Below are 17,111 nucleotides of genomic sequence, written 5' to 3' on the forward strand. Positions count from 1 at the left end.
GCTTGTTATATTTAATTCAGTAAAAATGATCAAAAAAGATATCCTTAAAGAAAGGTGTGTGAAGATTGTTGTATCTCCCCCTGGAGGCATTAACCTCTTATATAAGAAATTACTAACATGTTACCAGTTAAACCTTATTTAGTTAATATTTTCTTAATCAGATTAGTTATCTTCTACTTTACATCCCAACCAATGTGGTGTGCTACTCTTGGTATTATCAGTGGTTTAGAGAATGAGATTTCACTCCAGGAATGCCAAAATTTTAAATAGGGTGATACAGCTGGAGTTAAATTTTTAGCTGGATGGCGACTTTGGGGTTTGGAGGCACCTCTGTAGCTTGCTGATCTCTTTCAAGATTTATTTATTAGTCTCAGGATCATGGCTGGTTAATGAGCTTATTTAGCAACAAAGGCAGTTCGTGGGTGTGACTGCCAGGTTGGTGAAAGTACAGGGAGATAGGGTTGAATCTGGAGGGGGAGGTCGCCCATTTCCCACTCTGTGCAAGCCTGGAGATTTTAGTCACAAAATCCGCATACCAGAGCTTTTCAACAGATTCATTCCTGGGTGAGGCTCCTCCAAGCCTGTGGAGTCTTGATGTAAGCATGGCAGTGGTTCTGAAGGTTTTTAGCTGCCAGGACTCTGCTGGGGTGGGTGGGAGACTCACCCGCCCCACTCTGGGATGTCCCGGGTATGAGATTCAGGAATGGCAGTGAATTTCAGTTATAAAGAATAAGGCCGGGGGCTTGAGCCACAACACAGCAGGTAGGGTGTTTGCGTTGCACGCAGCCAACCCAGGTTCGAATCCCAGCATCCCATATGGTCCCCTGAGCACCACTAGGAGTAATTCCTGAGTGCAGAGCCAGGAGTAACCACTGTGCATTGCTGGGTGTGACCCAAAAAGCATTGTTGCACTGTCGTTCCATTGTTCATTGATTTGCTCGAGAGGGCACCAGTAACATCTCCATTATGAGACTTGTTGTTACTGTTTTTGGCATATGGAATACACCATGGGTACTTGCCAGGCTCTGCCATGTGGGCGAAATACTCTTGTTAGCTTGCCGGGCTCTCCAAGAGGGACAGAGGAATCAAACCTGGGTCGGCCATGTGCAAGGTAATGCCCTACCCACTGTGCTATTGCTCCAGTCCTAGATAAATACATGAATAAATATATTGAAAGTGTTATAATGGCATTAAAGTTTGTTGGAAGAAATACTGTTTTTGGAGAGATGGTGGTTTGGGCCACATCTGACAATACTGGGTGGTGCTCAGAGGACTATCATGCGTGGGGAATTACATAGTGCTAGGGATTAAACCTGAGTTGGTTGAATGCAACACAAATGCCTTAACATTAACCATTGCACTACCTCTGGCCCCAAGAGCAAAATATTATTGAGGATAAAATCAGGACATGAAAACATCCTGATAGGGTAGACTAATAATATGAAATGGAACTTGGTTCAGAAGGATGTTCATTCCAATGCAAAAATATCAACTCCAGACAAAAGATTACAAGCTAGATAAATAAAAATTAAGATTTTAAAATATAAGGAGTGGCAGTTAATCCTGAGCTAAACTTGAAGCTAGTTTTGGAATGAATTAAGGCAGGGTTCTCATGAAAAACAAGTGAAAATGTATTCCTATTGTACTCTGTTGAGCTAAGGCCTTCATCTAGAATATGGTGCTCCACTCTAGGATGGTAGGACAACATGAAGTAATTCCAAGAAGAGTCTGAATTTAATGACGTGCCATTGGTCTATCAAGAGAGACTGAGGGTTAGGGTTAGGCATAGCTACCTAAAGTTCCTAGTGAGGAGAAAAATAAAATGTGAGGATCCTATGCTAAGTGACCTTAGCAAAGAAACACAGGTCTGGATCCCAAAGCAAACGTTGTGGACAGGGTAAAATACCACTGAGGTCAGGGTAGCACCAGTTTAATGACCTTGTTCAGAAAGCAGGATAGTTTACATACACTTGGAAGAACCAGCAGAGGGAAAAACAAGGAATCCTGTCTCCTAGAATGGCAAATGGGGGACTGGAGTGATAGCACAGTGGGTAGGGCATTTGCCTTGCAAGCTGCCGACGTGGGTTCGATTCCCAGCATCCCATATGGTCCCCTAAGCACTGGCAGGAGAAATTCCTGAGTGCAAAGCCAAGAATAACTCCTGCGCATCGCCAGGTGTGACCCAAAGAGAAAAAAAAAAAAGAATGGCAAATGGATTACAGTGATGTGAGCTTAAGAAAAAGGAAACTCAGGCTAGTGTGGACCAGGAAAGATGGTCTGGAGGTTTTTATTAGGGATCTGAGAGATGAAAAAAAGGGAGTAAAGGGCTCGAAAGATAATACATGGAGTTAAGGAATTTGCCTTGCTTGCTGCTAATTCTGATTTGGTCCCCTGAGCACTGCCAGGAGTGATCCCTGAGCAGAGTCATGGATGGTGCAAACCATCCCCCACAGAAATACAGAGAGGGAATAAGGAAAGAAGTGTTGGGTTTGGGAAAAGAAGAAAAGGCCTGCATCTCAGAAAAGATTCTTCAAACATATGCTTCCACTTCTGACTGTTAGGGCAGGACTTCTCACTCCTTTTCACTGGCGTAAGTGCTGCCTGAAGCACCTCAGATTTGCTTAGAATTATTTTTTTGATCATTGTGTGTTTCAAAACCTTTTACTGCTGGCCACCTTTTCATGGTTTCTCACATTCAGTCATGCAATCCCCCGTGTAGGAACACAGGCCCCCATTTGAGAAACTAGCCCATATAGGACAGAAAAGAAAGCATTGGTGAGTCTTCCCACCACCTCAGCTATCTATTGGCTGAACAAAGGCCGGTTGGTCCTGTCTACTCTTGACCAAACCACATGACTTGCCCACATGTATTGTGTGGCATGAACCAGTAAATCAGCAGCTTCTTTTCCAAGCACACTTATTTCCTGTGTGTGTTGGGGGGGGGTGGTTATGACGATAATTTTTATTGAAACCTATTCAGAAACATGTGAGGGGAGAGAAAAAGAAATACATGTTGAGAGAGAACACTGGCTTCTTCAGAAAAGAAATAAGCAAAGAAGCTAAAGACAAGGGAGATAGGTGTTCAAAGGAGAACATAGGTTTGAAGAGCAAGTCATAGGTTCATTTACTTTTGTCAAAGGGGAAAAAAGGCTTAAACAGATACGTGTATGGCAATATCCAGAACAGCACTGTAGCACTGTCGTCCTGTTGTTCATCAATTTGCTCGAGCAGGCACCAGTGAGGTCTCCATTGTGAGACGTTGTTACTGTTTTTAGCATATTGAATATGCCATGGGTAGCTTGCCAGGCTCTGTGTGTGGGCAGGATACTCTCAGTAGCTTGCCAGCCTCTCCAAGAGGGATGGAGGAATCAAACCCGGGTCGGCCACGTGCAAGGCCCTACCTGCTGTGCTATCACTCCAGTTCATCCAGAACAACATTTTTCACAATAGGCAAAAGGTGGAAGCAACCAAATGTCCATCCAGAGATGACTCAACAAACAAAATGTGGCTTATGTATACAGTGGATGCAAAAGTTTGGGGAGACCCCTCTCCCAGCCCCAATGAGGCCCCAAGTTGCCACCTCCAAACAGCTCCTGGATCCTGACCGACCATGATCCCAGAGGCACACAGACCCATCTTGGAACCCAGTGGCTTTGGGCAGAAATGCATTCGGACAGAGCATTAAACTACAGTGCCGTGCCACCCTAGGTGGGGAAAGCTGTTTGTCCCTTCCACCTTTTCTCCCCAGCGGCTCTGTGGCTGTCTATTGGACAGAGCCTATTGGACAGCCAGGTACGAGACTGCAGTGACGTGACACACAGGGCCTCATGGGCTGGAAGGTGGAACCAGTCCCTCTCCCCGCCCCCACGAGGCCCCAAGTTGCCGCCCAGGAACAGCTCCTGGCTCCTGAATGGCCATGATCCCAGAGGCACACAAATCAATATCGAAACACAGCGGCTTTTGGCAGAAATCCCTCCAGACCTATTACTAAAATATCAGAAATCCAGAATCATCATATGCTCTTCAGAATCAGTAATAGAAAATGAATTATCTAATGATGCCTTTCCGGTGGGTCTGAATGTTGGGGAAAATTTCAAATAATAATGGTGGGTCTTTTGTCGAAATATTGAATATGATCAAAGTGGAGAGAGAGTAAAGTGGAAGTCACTTGCCACATAGGCAGGGGGAGGGGTGGGATGGGGGGTATAAAATGTGCACTGGTGAAGGGATGGGTGTTTGGTCATTGTATGACCGAGACTTAAACTGTAAAGCTTTGTAACTGTTCTCACGGTGATTCAATTAAAAAAAATTTTTTTAATTAAGTTTGGGGAAATATAATTAATAAAACACTGTAGTCATTTTATGTAGTATCGGCCTGGTTGGATATGAGTCTATATTATAAAATGGTTATCACGATAACTTTAGGTAGTCTTCATGGAGTATATTTACCTGTAAAAAGAGGGGGAAAGTCTGACACATGATCCATCATGATAACCCTTGAAAACATTATGCTAAGGAAAATAGGCCAGATACAAAGGGATGAATGACATATGATTGGACAAGGTACCAACAATGGTAGCATTCATGGGGATGGAGTGGAGAACAATGGTCACCAGGGATGGTGGGTGGAGGGGGCATGGGAGTTGCTGGCCAGTGGAGATTGAGTTTCAATTGAGATGAAGATAAAGCCCTGGTGCTGGAGCACGGGGAAGGCTGCAGCCCCAGGTGAATCTATTACTGCTCTCAGCTGCACACCTACAAAAATTGATGTGGGGGGGTCTCTATGTGGTTCTGGAGATCAAAGGGGGACTTGCCATGCAAAAAACAAGTGCCGTAACACCTGTACTATTTCTCTAGCCCATGAAATTGATTTTTTTTTTTTTTTGCTGTTGAAAATTTCAAGCAAACCGGTAAGTGTAGTTGAGTCCAGAGAGAGTACCAGACTGTGGGGAAAGTGGCAAAGGTGTGGGCCAATCTCTGTGTTAGCACGCCATCCCTGCCCATCCATCCCCACATTTCTGGCTATTGTTCTTCTCCTGGTGAACAAGTCTCAAAGTGTATTTTGCCTCTAACTTCTGCCTGGAATCCCTCCTTGGGGCTGGTGGGAAGGCACCAGCAGAAGGAAGAGCCCTGACCCCATTCCTGCAGAATTCATGCTGTGCCACTGCCTCTTAGCCAAGGCTCCCAGCCCGCCCTGGCCCAGCTCTGGCCCTCCTTCCTCTTGTTCTTTCCACCCCCCCCCAGCCCCGCCCCCATTCCCCACCCCCGTCCAGGAAACAGCATAATCCATTTCTATGGTTTCTTCACTTTTCCCAACACCTGTGTTAATTATCCTTTTGTCAAGTCTTCCTCACAATACCCAGTTTGAGCACACCATTTCTTTCTTGTTAAACTACTACCCCAAGGTTATTTACTTATTTGTCTTAGGTATCCTAATATCTATTTATTTTAAGTCCTTTACTGATTTGCAATAATGTTAATGCTGGTTTCTCATATACAAAATTCTAACCCCACACCTATCCCCAGTGTATCCATCTCCCTCCTCCAAAGACCCCAACTCCCCTCCCTTTTAAACACTCCCCCCTGCCAACTCAGTTGTATGGGTCCATTTTCCCCATTGTATTGCCACTGGCCCTTTGTCACTATCAAAAAAAAAAGGTCATTTTTACCCAAGACCGGGCCAGCAACACCGGGGATCCAGACGGAGGAGGTACAGCTGGTACACCTTCTCCAGATGGAGCCCCGGCGACACTGAGCAGCAACTAACAGGGCTCTGGGATGCAGGACTGGGACAACTCCGAACCGTGACCTTTTCTAAAAACTGAAAACATACAATCTTTTAATGGTAAACTAATTATCAAATGCTTGGTAGTAGGGCTGTCTTTCTTGGGGGGAAACTCCAACAACTATAGTGAGTTTTGTGTTGAAATATGGAAGGTAAAGAGAAAATGAAGTGAAATTCATCAGTTATACAGTTGGGGGTGGGGGCAGGGGCGGGGGGTATACTGGGGTTTTTGGTGGTGGAACATGGGCACTGGTGAATGGATGGGTGTTTGAATATTGTATAACTGAGACATAAACCTGAGAACTTTGTAACTTTCCACATGGTGATTCAATAAAGAATTTAAAAAATATATAAAAAATTTAAAAAAATTTTTAAAAAAAGGTCATTTTTAAAAGATCAAAATTTTGGAGACATTGACCCCCCCAAAAAATGTACCTATGTGTGAGTTCAAAGATGAGTGTGTGATGCATTCAGTGGCTGAGAATTCAGAGGCCTCTCCAGGACTCCGCAGTAGAGGAACAAAGAGACAGGGGACCAGACTGATGGTCAAAATGGCTTATTTAATGTGGAGCTTCTAGCATACTTATAGAACACCTGAGGGGGTTGAGGTATAGGCCTGTACCTAGGTGTGATTGGTCATTTATAGAGGTAAAGCAGAGACAATTCTCTTGGTGGAATTAACTCAAGGAGACACTGTTTCTCCCAGGGATATCTATATTGCTTTTCTCTTCCCTTTAGTTCTACATATTAAACAATCAAGTTCAAGTTTACTTCATATCAATACTTGCATTTATTTGGATAAACACAGTAAAAGATGTAGATCACAAAACTTAGTTCTCTGGGCTCCAAGGGCTAGCAAGGCTTTTACCATAAATCCCGGACTAAGTCCTCAGGCCAGTTCACCTTCTTCTTCCCCATGGGCATCCTGTTTCTTAAGTCATAACAGCTTGCATCAAGACCATGCATTTATGCTTCCTAGACTGTCCAATTTTGATGCCTGGTTAGTTTGATGCTTGCCCGGGGTACATCCCAGACCCATGGCGTGACCTCCCTTTGTGGGGTATTAGGGTATCAGCAAGCAAAACCTGAGTCAAGTAGTTACAATGGATGCCCAGGAGTAGATATATTTCAGAGTCAGTCAATCCCCAAATATTAGGAGCATAGCATTAATGGTCTTTCTGTGTTTAAGCAAAGAACATTGCTCTATAGCAAAATAGGAAAAGGCTATAGAGGAAATAGAAAAGCAAGTAATTCACTACAAATATAACGTCCAGAATCACCAGAATTTTTGACTTATAAGTAATCAACTCTGACTTGAGGATTGTGACAATGCAAGGTAGAACACAAAGGAAAGATTAAAGATAAACTCAGGGGATTAGAGGTAAACAAAAGAGCACTTTAAGTTTCTCTGGGGGGAGGAAAAGGGGCAATTCACTGATGAAATCTAAAACATTTAGGCTTAGAATCTGGAAAAAACCCGAATGCCCCAGAACGGATGACTGGTTGAGGAAACTTTGGTACATCTATACAATGGAATACTATGCAGCTGTTAGAAAAAAGGAGGTCAAGAATTTTGTAGTTAAGTGGATGGGCATGAAAAGTTTCATGCTGAGTGAAATGAGTCAGAAAGAGAGAGACAGACATAGAAAGATTGCACTCATCTATGGTATATAGAATAACAGAGTGGGAGACTAACACCCAAGAACTGTAGAAATAAGTACCAGGAGGTTGACTCCATGGCTTCGAGGCTGGCCTCACGTTCCGGGGAAAGGTCAACTCAGAGAAGCGATCACCAACTACATTGTAGTCGAAGGCCATGTGGGGGAAGGGAGTTGCGGGCTGAATGAGGGCTAGAGACTGAGCACAGCGGCCACTCAACACCTTTATTGCAAACCACAACAGCTAATTAGAGAGAGAGAACAGAAGGGAATGCCTTGCCACAGTGGCAGGGTGGGGTGGGGGGGAGATGGGATTGGGGAGGGTGGGAGGGACACTGGGTTTACTGGTGGTGGAGAATGGGCACTGGTGAAGGGATGGGTTCCCAAACTTTGTATGAGGGAAGTATAAGCACAAAAGTGTATAAATCTGTAACTGTACCCTCACGGTGATTCTCTAATTAAAAATAAATAAATTAAAAAAAATAATAATTTATATATTACCATTAAAATATTAGAAAAGACAAAAAAAAATAAAACATTTAGGCTTAATATCCAACACCTATGTTCCCCAAAGATGTTTCATCCCTCAAGACCCTTCAGAGATCCAGAGACTGCACTGGTATTGATAGTAAATGGGGGTCTTCTACTCCCCCCATTCACTCCCTCTCTTTTTTCAAGCACATTTCTTTCTTTAATGCTATTTTATTTACTAATTTTAATATGGAATTTAAAATTTTATACTGATTTATCTACTGATTTATCAAAAATGTGCATCACATTTTTATATGACAGAATATCATTTTAATAAAGCAATCAAATGATTCAAACATTCTGTAATTGTTGGTTTTGGTTTGTTTTTTATTTTGGGAGAGTTGCTAGGAGGGCTGCACCAGGCAGTTGAGGGGAATCTCCCAGCTCAGTGCTCAGGAGTTGCCCCCAGTGGTGTCCAGGAGACTATGTGGTGCTCCATATAGTTTGGGAAAACTGGGTACAACCAGTTTTCCCAAAGCAAAGCCTACATTCAGCCTGTTGCTGTCTCCCCAACTCTGGTTGTAGTTGTTTTGGGTTTAAGACCACACTCAGCAGTGCTCAAAGCTTACTCCTAGCTCTGTGCTCAAGGATCATTCCTGGTGGTGCTCAGGGGACCATATAGGATGCCAGGGATAGAACCCAGGTTAGCCTCATGCCAGGCACATGTCTTACCCATTGTATTATTATTACTCTGGCTCCCATCTGGATGTTGTTATTAAAAGCATTTTCCTTGTGAACATTTCTTTCTTTCTTTTTTTTTTTTTTGCTTTTTGGGTCACACCTGGCAATGCACAGGGGTTACTCCTGGCTCTGCACTCAGGAATCGCCCTGGCAGTGCTCAGGGGACCATACGGGATGCTGAGACTCAAACCCGGGTCATCCGTGTGCAAGGCAAATGTTCTACCCACTGTGCTATTGCTCCAGTCCCTCCTTGTGAATATTTCTACTGAATCCTAGGAACAGGTGCCCAGGGGAGCAGAACAATGGTGGTTATACATGAATAGGGAACTGAAATGCTTTCTCTAGTAGGCTCTTCAAAATGGCCATGCAGCTAAAGCATTGCAAAAGGAGCTGCCTCTCCCTCCAAGGCAGTTCCTTAGAGAGGAAATCATCTTGGTAATAATAAAATCATCTAGAATAAGTTGAACCTCCCACCTTCAAAATCGAGTGATATGTGTCCTGCTCAGGCTTATACTAAACAGCTTATGTTCATGTCATGAAGAGTAGCCACACCCGCCTGTAAGGTCACCGGCTCAGGCAAGCAAACCATATGGTCACTGCAAGAGAAGAGCAACAGAAATGTCAATGGACAGGGCAGGGTCATGGCTGGTCACGAGTGGTGTATGTCAGGTAAATAGAATTGACTCTTAAGTGGCTTAAACCTTGTTCTCTCTCTCTCTCTCTCTCTCTCTCTCTCTCTCTCTCTCTCTCTCTCTGTCTCAGAATCCCCACACACACACACACAAACACCAAAAACAAAATAAAAGAAAAAATTTCCTACATCCACCCCCAGATGGCTCTGCAGGGGGTTCCAGGAAGCCCTGAGTCTTTCTTATCTTCGCTTTGAAGAAGCCCATCACAGAAATGAGACCGTGCACGAGCAATGCCTAGCTCCTCTGGTGGCCCGCTGGCTGGCTTACTTGTTGTTGACAGGCAGTGGAGCAATGCAGAAGGTCCCGACAACGGTGCTCCTGTCTTTTCTCCAAACCCGGGTGAAAGAGCGAAACTTGAGTTTCACTTGGTTTATCTGACACGGAGGGCTGATGTGAGCTATGACTCCTTTCCCATGGACTTTCTCTTTAGGTCTGCAAGGGAGAGGAAGTTACAAGAGCACCACTGTTTCCTCAAGTCTCTAGGCATCTGCTGGTAGTGCTGGCTGGCTGTCCGGCACACACGAAGACAAGCTCCTTGAAGATGTGGACAAAGGCCCTTTGTATCACCCTTACCAGTTCCTCTGCCCATATCCCTGCAGCTTGAACATGACTCAGAAAATATCTGTGTGTCCAGAACAATGTGGTAGCTCAGAGTGCCTGCCTCTCATGCCTACAACCAGAAGCTCAAATCCCCAGAGTTCCACATGAGCTTAGACTCACACAGCCTACATCCCTCATGTTGCAAGCAATTTCTGCCATACCACAGTGAGGTGTGTGCACGTACGTAAGTAAGAAATATAAAAAGGGGCATAGCCCCCCGCGAGCACCACAGCTGTAAAGATGCTCTTGTATCACAGTGAGAAAGCGCCACCCCCAGGGAGCAGCACAATTGTGAGTTTTGTACTTCAATGAAGAGTGAACCCTGGCAAGCACATGTACAGGCACCACAATTACAGGAACCAGTAAGCCTCAGATCAACGTGCTGCAACCCAGCTGGTAGGTGTCACAGCTGGTGCATATGCAACTCTCAGCAGCTGTAACAACAAAAGGGAGGGGATCAGGAAGGGACAAAAAAATGAAGACTTGAAAAATAATAATTATTTTTAAAAGAGAAGCCAGAGAGGTAGTACAGGGGGTACGTCACTTGCCTTGCATGTGGCTGACCCTAATTTGATTCTGAGCCCCATATCCAGTTCCCCAAACTCCACCAGGAGTGATCTCCGAGCAGAGTCGGAAGCAACCCCTGAGCACTGCTGTGTGTGGCCCAAATAACATAGAAAATGTGTGTGTGTGGGGGGGGGTGTATTTTAAAAGTAAACAAGTAAACTTTGGAACAAAAATAAAAGCTCTTGGGCTTTCACATCTCAAAAATGACTCTCATCCTGCTTCCTAGGGGAAGGGAGCAACCCCTGAGCACTGCTGTGTGTGGCCCAAATAACATAGAAAATGTGTGTGTGGGGGGGGGGTGTATTTTTAAAGTAAACAAGTAAACTTTGGAACAAAAATAAAAGCTCTTAGGCTTTCACATCTCAAAAATGACTCTCATCCTGCTTCCTAGGGGAAGGGATCTTCACTTTGGGATCCAATGATCTAGAAACAACTCTCTCTGTAAGTGTGCCTGATCCACGAACAGATGAGGAAGACTGCGGTAGTACAAACAGAAACAACAGGTACTGAGATAGGAGGGGCTGGGGACAGGCTCACGTCTCCCAGAAGAGGCCACTTTGCCATCCCACAGCCTTTGGCCTGAGCCTGAGCCCCAGTTGCCAGCTCTGAACTGGACCAGGGCAGCCACTGGCCACAGGGGTGGATTGGGGCGCAGAGTGAAACCCAGATCACCTGTGACCCACTCTTTTGACCATGTCCCTCAGATTTCCCTTTAGTTGACACTTTGGGGCTTTTATTTTTTTACTTTGTTTTATATTTGTTTTTTGTTTGGTTGGTTTTGGGGCCACACCCACTGGTGCTCAGAAATTTTACTCTTGGATCTGTGCACAGAGATCAATTGTGGCACAGTTCAGGGGACCACATGTGGTGCCAGAGATTGACCCCTGTTGGTCACATTCAAGGCAAGCACCCTACCTGTTGTACTGTCACTCCAGATCCTCAGCTGACACTTTGGACTGTCAAAGGGCAAAGGTGAATAGAGGAGTGGAAAGCTCCCCAACCCAAGAAGTACTTCAAAGAGACCTGCTGTCTTGACAAACATTAAACTGTCCACTGAGGACTGGAGCGATAGCACAGCAGGTAGAGCGTTTGCCTTGCACGTGGCCGACCCGGGTTCAATTCCCAGCATCCCATATGGTACCCCAAGTACTGCCAGGAGTAATTCCTGAGTGCATGAGCCAGGAATAACCCCTGAGCATTGACGGGTGTGACCCCCCCCCCAAATAAAAAAGAAAGAGTAAACTGTCCACTGATTGGTGTTGCCGAAATAGGAAAAGCTGTGGGGCCTGGAGGGACATCTCAGGGTCAGGGGTACACCCAGGACCTGAGCTCCATCCCTGGTTCCACATGTCCCCTGAGCAGCTCTACATCACAGGGCCCAAGGACCACACCGTCCCACCAGCTAGGAAAGGCCTCTGATCCCTGCTTGGGAACAGGGTGGGTGGAGGGGTGTGGGGAGATCACCCTTGGCAGTGCTCAACATTTATCCCTGGCTCTGCACTCAGGGTTGGCAGGGTTAAGGGAACCGTGTTTGGGCCCAGGATATGCAAGGCAAACACCTGCCTGCTCTACTCTGCCCAGGAATTGGTTTCCTTTTCTATTTTTCATTTGGGGTCACACTGGTGATGCCCAGGGCTTACTCCTGGTTCTGCACTCTGGATTTACACCTGGGGACCTCCAGGGTCCCAGAGAGATGCCGGGGATCTGACCCCGATCAGCCACATGCAAGGCAAGCCACTTTACTCTCTGAACTATATCTCTGGCCCCAAGAAGGTCTTTTTTTTTTTTCTTTTTGAGAAAAAACCTTGCATAGTTTCACTTCGAAGAAGTCACTGTCATCCTGTTGCTCATCGATTTGTTCAAGTGGGCACCAGTAACGTCTCTCATTGAGAGACTTCTTGTTACTGTTTTTGGCATATCAAATACGCACGGGTAGGTTGCCAGGCTCTGCTGTGCGGGCTCCGTACTCTCAGTAGCTTGCTGGGCTCTCCATAGGGGTGGAGGAATCGAACATGGGTTGGCCGTGTGAAAGGCGAAAGTCCAACCGCTGTGCTATTAACATTTGCAGATAAAATATTTTCCTCTGAAGGAAGATATCCAAGGCAAGATTAAGGACATTCCCTTTGAGGAGTGGGTTGGATGGAGGGAGCTCCTGGCTAATATGTGTGCGTCCCAAACACAGCAGCCCTGGCAGTGCACTCAGGGAAAGCAGGGGAGGGAAGAGGTAAAGACTTTTTTGTAAGGGAAGAAGGAAAAGAAGTGTGTGTGTATGGTGTGTGTAGTATGTGTGTGTGGTATGTGTGTGTGTGTGGTATGTGTGTAGTGGTGATGTGCGTGGTTTGTATGTATATGGTGTGTGTATGTGGTGCGTATGGTGTGTGTGTGGTGTGTGTGTGGTGGTGGTGTGTGTGTTGTGTGTGTATGGTGTGTGTATGTATGGTGTGGTGTGTGTATAGTGTGTGTGGTGTGTGTATGGTATGTGTGGTGCGTGTGTGGTATGTGTGTGGTGGTGGTATATGTGTGGTGTGTTTAATATATGTATGGTGTATGGTGTGGGTGGTGGTATGTGTGGTTGTGTGTATGGTGTGTGTGTGGTATGTGGTAGTAGTGTATGTGGTGTGTGGGTGGTGGTGGTATGTGTGGTGTGTATATATGGTGTGTGCATGGTGTGTGTGTGTGGTGGTGTGTGTGGTGTGTGTGGTGGTGGTGTGTGTATTTGTGTGGTTTGTGTGGTGGTGGGGTTTGTGGGGTGTGTGTGTGTGTGTGTGGTGTGTATTGTATGTGTGGTGGGTGTGTGTGGTGATGTGTGTGTGTTGTATGTGGTGCGTGTGTGGTGCATGTATTGTATGTGGTGTGTGTGTGTGGTGATGTGTGGGTGTGTGTGTGTGTGGTGGTATGTGTGTGTTGTACGTGTTGTGTGTGTGTGGGGGGTGTAGTGGTGCTGGTGGTAGTTGGGGGAGTGAAAAAAGCCTGGCCTGAGAATGTGGTCAGGCTATGTTCTCATTAGAAAGAAATCTTGGGATTTCACAGAGATCTAGAAAGTAGGGGAAAGACCACTCTTAAACTTCCCTCTGTTCCTCCCCTTTAATTTTTTCACTTTCTGTTCCTCCAGAAATCGAACAGAACTGTGTTCTGATACCTTCTAAGGTGTCACACTCAACTCTTCAGGGGAAGGTTGAAGGGCTGCAGGTTTCGAGGGGGCGGGGCGGGGGGCTAGGATCACAGCTCTGTGGCCGTGTCAAACTGCGGAGGGATTCTGCTCCCCAATCTGTACTTTTTTGCTTGGGGGCTTATTCCGGGCTGAGGGCTCTGGGGTGATTCCAGACTGTGCTTAGGGGGCTGTGCAGTGCTTCGGATAGAGAGTAGGGCCCGCTGCATACTGCAGTACACCCATCTGCCGGAGTCTGCAGTACACCTCCCCATCCGCCCGAGTGTTGACTCTCGTCATTGCCAGTCTTTCTCTCAGTGCCTTGGGGAGGTGATGAAAGTCCCTCTAGATGGTGCAAGACCTTGACCTGATGTTCTCAGCAGCTTTTAGCTATACCTCAAAAGGCTCATGTGCACCAGTGCTCACTCTCTTGGGTTCCCCTTTGCTGTTGCTCACTCCTTGGCCTGGGTGAGTAGGACTGAGGGGGTGGGGTTTGGCCAGTAGTGGGGTATTTGGGAGGCCAGAAGATACTTTCTTCCAACATACACAATTGGGGCTCAACACTGGTCTGAGAAATGGTCCCAAACCCAAATCTGACCTGAGAAGTTCAACTCCCAGGGCTCCCCAAATTGCTGGTCCGGCCCTGGCCCTGCACCCTGCCTCTGCTCGCAGTTTCCTATCCCTCTTTTTCCCCCGCTCCAGTATCTCGTGCTCCCCCCACACACACACCTGCCCTGGCCCCCTCGGGTCACTCCTGAGCTTCCAATCTCACCTCAGTGTCCACTGCCTTCATGGCCAGGCTCAGCTCTGTTCTCCCAGCACTTGCCACTGCGACAGTGGTCCTCACTTCTCTGTGGGGCAGCTGGGGGGAGTTGGGTAGGGATTCCAGAGCAGCTGCCAGCTCCTGCCAACAGCCCCCACACCCTAACCTCTTGCCTCGGGATGTGCACACTTTTTAGGGGGCTGATCTCTGCGTTGCCTCCCCAGCCTCCTTTCGGATTTTCAGCTCTCCTTGACGCAACTCTCATTTGTTCTTTTCGTCAAACTCTTTCATTTGACTGCCTGGCTTGGACTCAGTTTCCCCCACTGAACACTGTCCTGTAGTGGTGAGGAACAAATCAAATGCTTTTGAAAGAAGTGTCACCTGGTTCCCTGCTAGACTGCCCTTCCCTGCAGGGAGGGGTCTCGGTGCTGTTGGCTCCAGTCCAGGTCAGCATCTGGCACCCGAGTCAGGAAGGAAAGGTGCCAGGATTAACCATCCACCATCAGTCCCCGGGCCCTGCCTTGTGCTGATTGCTAGTGACTCTCTCCCTGGCCAGGAACCCGCCCAGGACAGCTCCTCACTTCAGAGGAGATTCCCCTTCAGGCCTCAGCTAAAGTCCTGCTACTTGTAGCTACTTTCTGCCTGGGTATTGAGAAATCCAAAGTTTTTTCATCAGGGCCCCTGTTATGCAACTCCACTACTGCCGCCTGGCCGGCTACTCTCTGCACATACTCTTGACCCCTGGGACGGTGGTTCAGTCTATGACCCGCAGCCCTGTGCAATGGGCTGAGCCCACCCTCAGTGACCACGCAGTGACCGTGCATGTGCTGGGCAAGCGTGTGTGCATATGCATAAAATGGCAAAGCAACAGACTGAAGAAGACTGACAAGGGGAAGAGAGAGTGCAGGAAGGGAAGACAGAGCGCAGGGTTAAGGCGCTTGGTTTGCACAAGGCTGACCCAGGTTCAATCCCCAGCACAGTGTATGGGTATGGGCCCTTGCCAAGAGTGACCCCTGAGCACAGAGTCAGAGTAAGCTCTGGGCATCACTGAGTGTGGTCCCAAGCCCCAACAAATAAATTAAAATGACAGACTTTTTTTGTTTGTTTGTTTAAAGGAGCCTGGCTAGCCATGTGAGATGCTTACGTACATAGTGACAGTGATCTTGGTTGAGGTGGTGACATTGCTGCTAAGGAAGGTGACTTCGATGTTAGTGTCCTTGTTTCTCGGTTCCTGCAGGAGAAACTCCACCAGACTGTGATGCACTAGAAAACCAAAACAAAGCAGATTGCCAGGGGTCAGGACGTGCAAGGTGCCAAGAGCCTCAGAGGGTCCCAGTGCTCTCAGGACCTTCAGCTCTGCTTTACATCAGCTCTGGGACCTGGAGCAGATTATCTGTCACCAAGACGCTCAGCTTCTTCTTCGGAAATATGAAAATACAAACCGCATAGAACTGAATGAGAAGTCAGTGAGTTGGAGATGACTAAAGCATGTGCCATGAATGTTTGAGGCCCTGGATTTGATCCCTGGTACTTCTTGGTCCCCTGAGCACCTCTAAGTTAAGCCCTGGCAGCCCCCAGCACTACGGGGCATGAGCAGCACCACATTGCCAGGGTCAAACTCCACACTCTCAGGTCTTACAGCCGCTGTCTCCCTTTCCCTATCTTTCCTTTGTGGAGTACATTGGCTGGTGGCCACGGACTAAATGGTGCAGGACAACTGTAATGGGGTGGTAGAAGTGGAGGGGCTGACTACAGAAGCCAAAGAATTTCATTCTCTCTGCTGAGTTAGATACATCACTTCTGCCTGGCCACTAGGTTCTCTGATGACAAAAGGGTTGCTGAAGAAAAGCTCTCCTGGCTATGTAACTCAATGGTAGAGCACTGACCCTGCAATGCATGAAGCCCCAGATTTAATCCTTAGTGCCGCAAAAGCAAATAAAACTTTGCTGAGGCGTATTTGGTGCACGGAGTGAGCTCAATAGGCTGAGCCATGCTTGGCATGTGGGAGACTGGGTTTGATCCCCAGCACCACACAGACCCCGATCATCACTGGGAGTAACCCCCAAGCACAGAACCAAGAGTAGTGTCCAAACACTGCCAATTTGGGGTGGGGGGCGGAAATGGAAAAGGAAAGTCCTGCTTCATCCTTCTCGACATGACCCTAGAAAATCCAGGAGGCCTGTCCACTCCCATTGCACACTCACTGAGAACAGATTGCCAGCTGTGCGGGTGTGCGACAGGAACCTAGCAGGGACGGTGTGTCAAGGGATCTGCACCCAAGACCCCTGGCCCTGCTGAACCTCTGTGTGCCTCTGTCTCTCCACCACTAAACCACGGCGCCCTGACATCACCTGTGTAGGCAGAGAACATGGTGAAGGCAAAAGTGCTTTGCATGAAACACTGGTCTACAAGGGGAAAGTGGTACTGGTAGAAAATTGGAGATAATTCTCTGCCCACTCAGGTGCCTGCCGAGCAGGGGTCCAACGGGACCACTGTGCCAGCAACACTCCCGAGGACACCAGGTGCACAGGACAGGGGAGCTCAGAGCTGTGCTGGCCTGGGAGTGGGCGGCGGGCGAAGCAGCCGGCATCTGGCACCCCTGAATGACCCAGGTAGAGTCTGTGGCCCCTAGGGGGGGAGGCGGGGACCAGCTTGGATGCTTGGCACATGCAGGGAAGCAGATGCC

The 17,111-nt window shown here is 47.3% G+C and overlaps 1 protein-coding gene across 4 annotated transcripts in view; it reads right to left on the reverse strand.

Moving 5' to 3' along the window:
• Window positions 1–17,111, reverse strand: part of PLA1A (phospholipase A1 member A) — a 54,088-nt gene that overhangs the window by 17,839 nt on the left and 19,138 nt on the right. For 3 of the 4 annotated variants that reach the window (XR_008628521.1, XR_008628522.1, XM_055126566.1), the window contains exons 9-11: window positions 15,574–15,688; window positions 9,615–9,779; window positions 9,130–9,251 (exon numbers count right to left, since the gene is read on the reverse strand). Coding sequence is in view for 2 of the 4 variants with exons in the window: in XM_055126566.1 (XP_054982541.1) it covers window positions 9,164–9,251; window positions 9,615–9,779; window positions 15,574–15,688 (368 nt within the window). In the remaining 2 variants the exon portion in view is untranslated. Of the gene's footprint in view, window positions 1–6,275; window positions 9,252–9,614; window positions 9,780–15,573; window positions 15,689–17,111 lie in introns of those variants that run through there. The other variant, XM_004606777.2, reaches the window with a different exon arrangement.

Source organism: Sorex araneus, chromosome 2 (assembly GCF_027595985.1).
Source record: "Sorex araneus isolate mSorAra2 chromosome 2, mSorAra2.pri, whole genome shotgun sequence".
NCBI classification, from domain to species: Eukaryota; Metazoa; Chordata; class Mammalia; order Eulipotyphla; family Soricidae; genus Sorex; species Sorex araneus.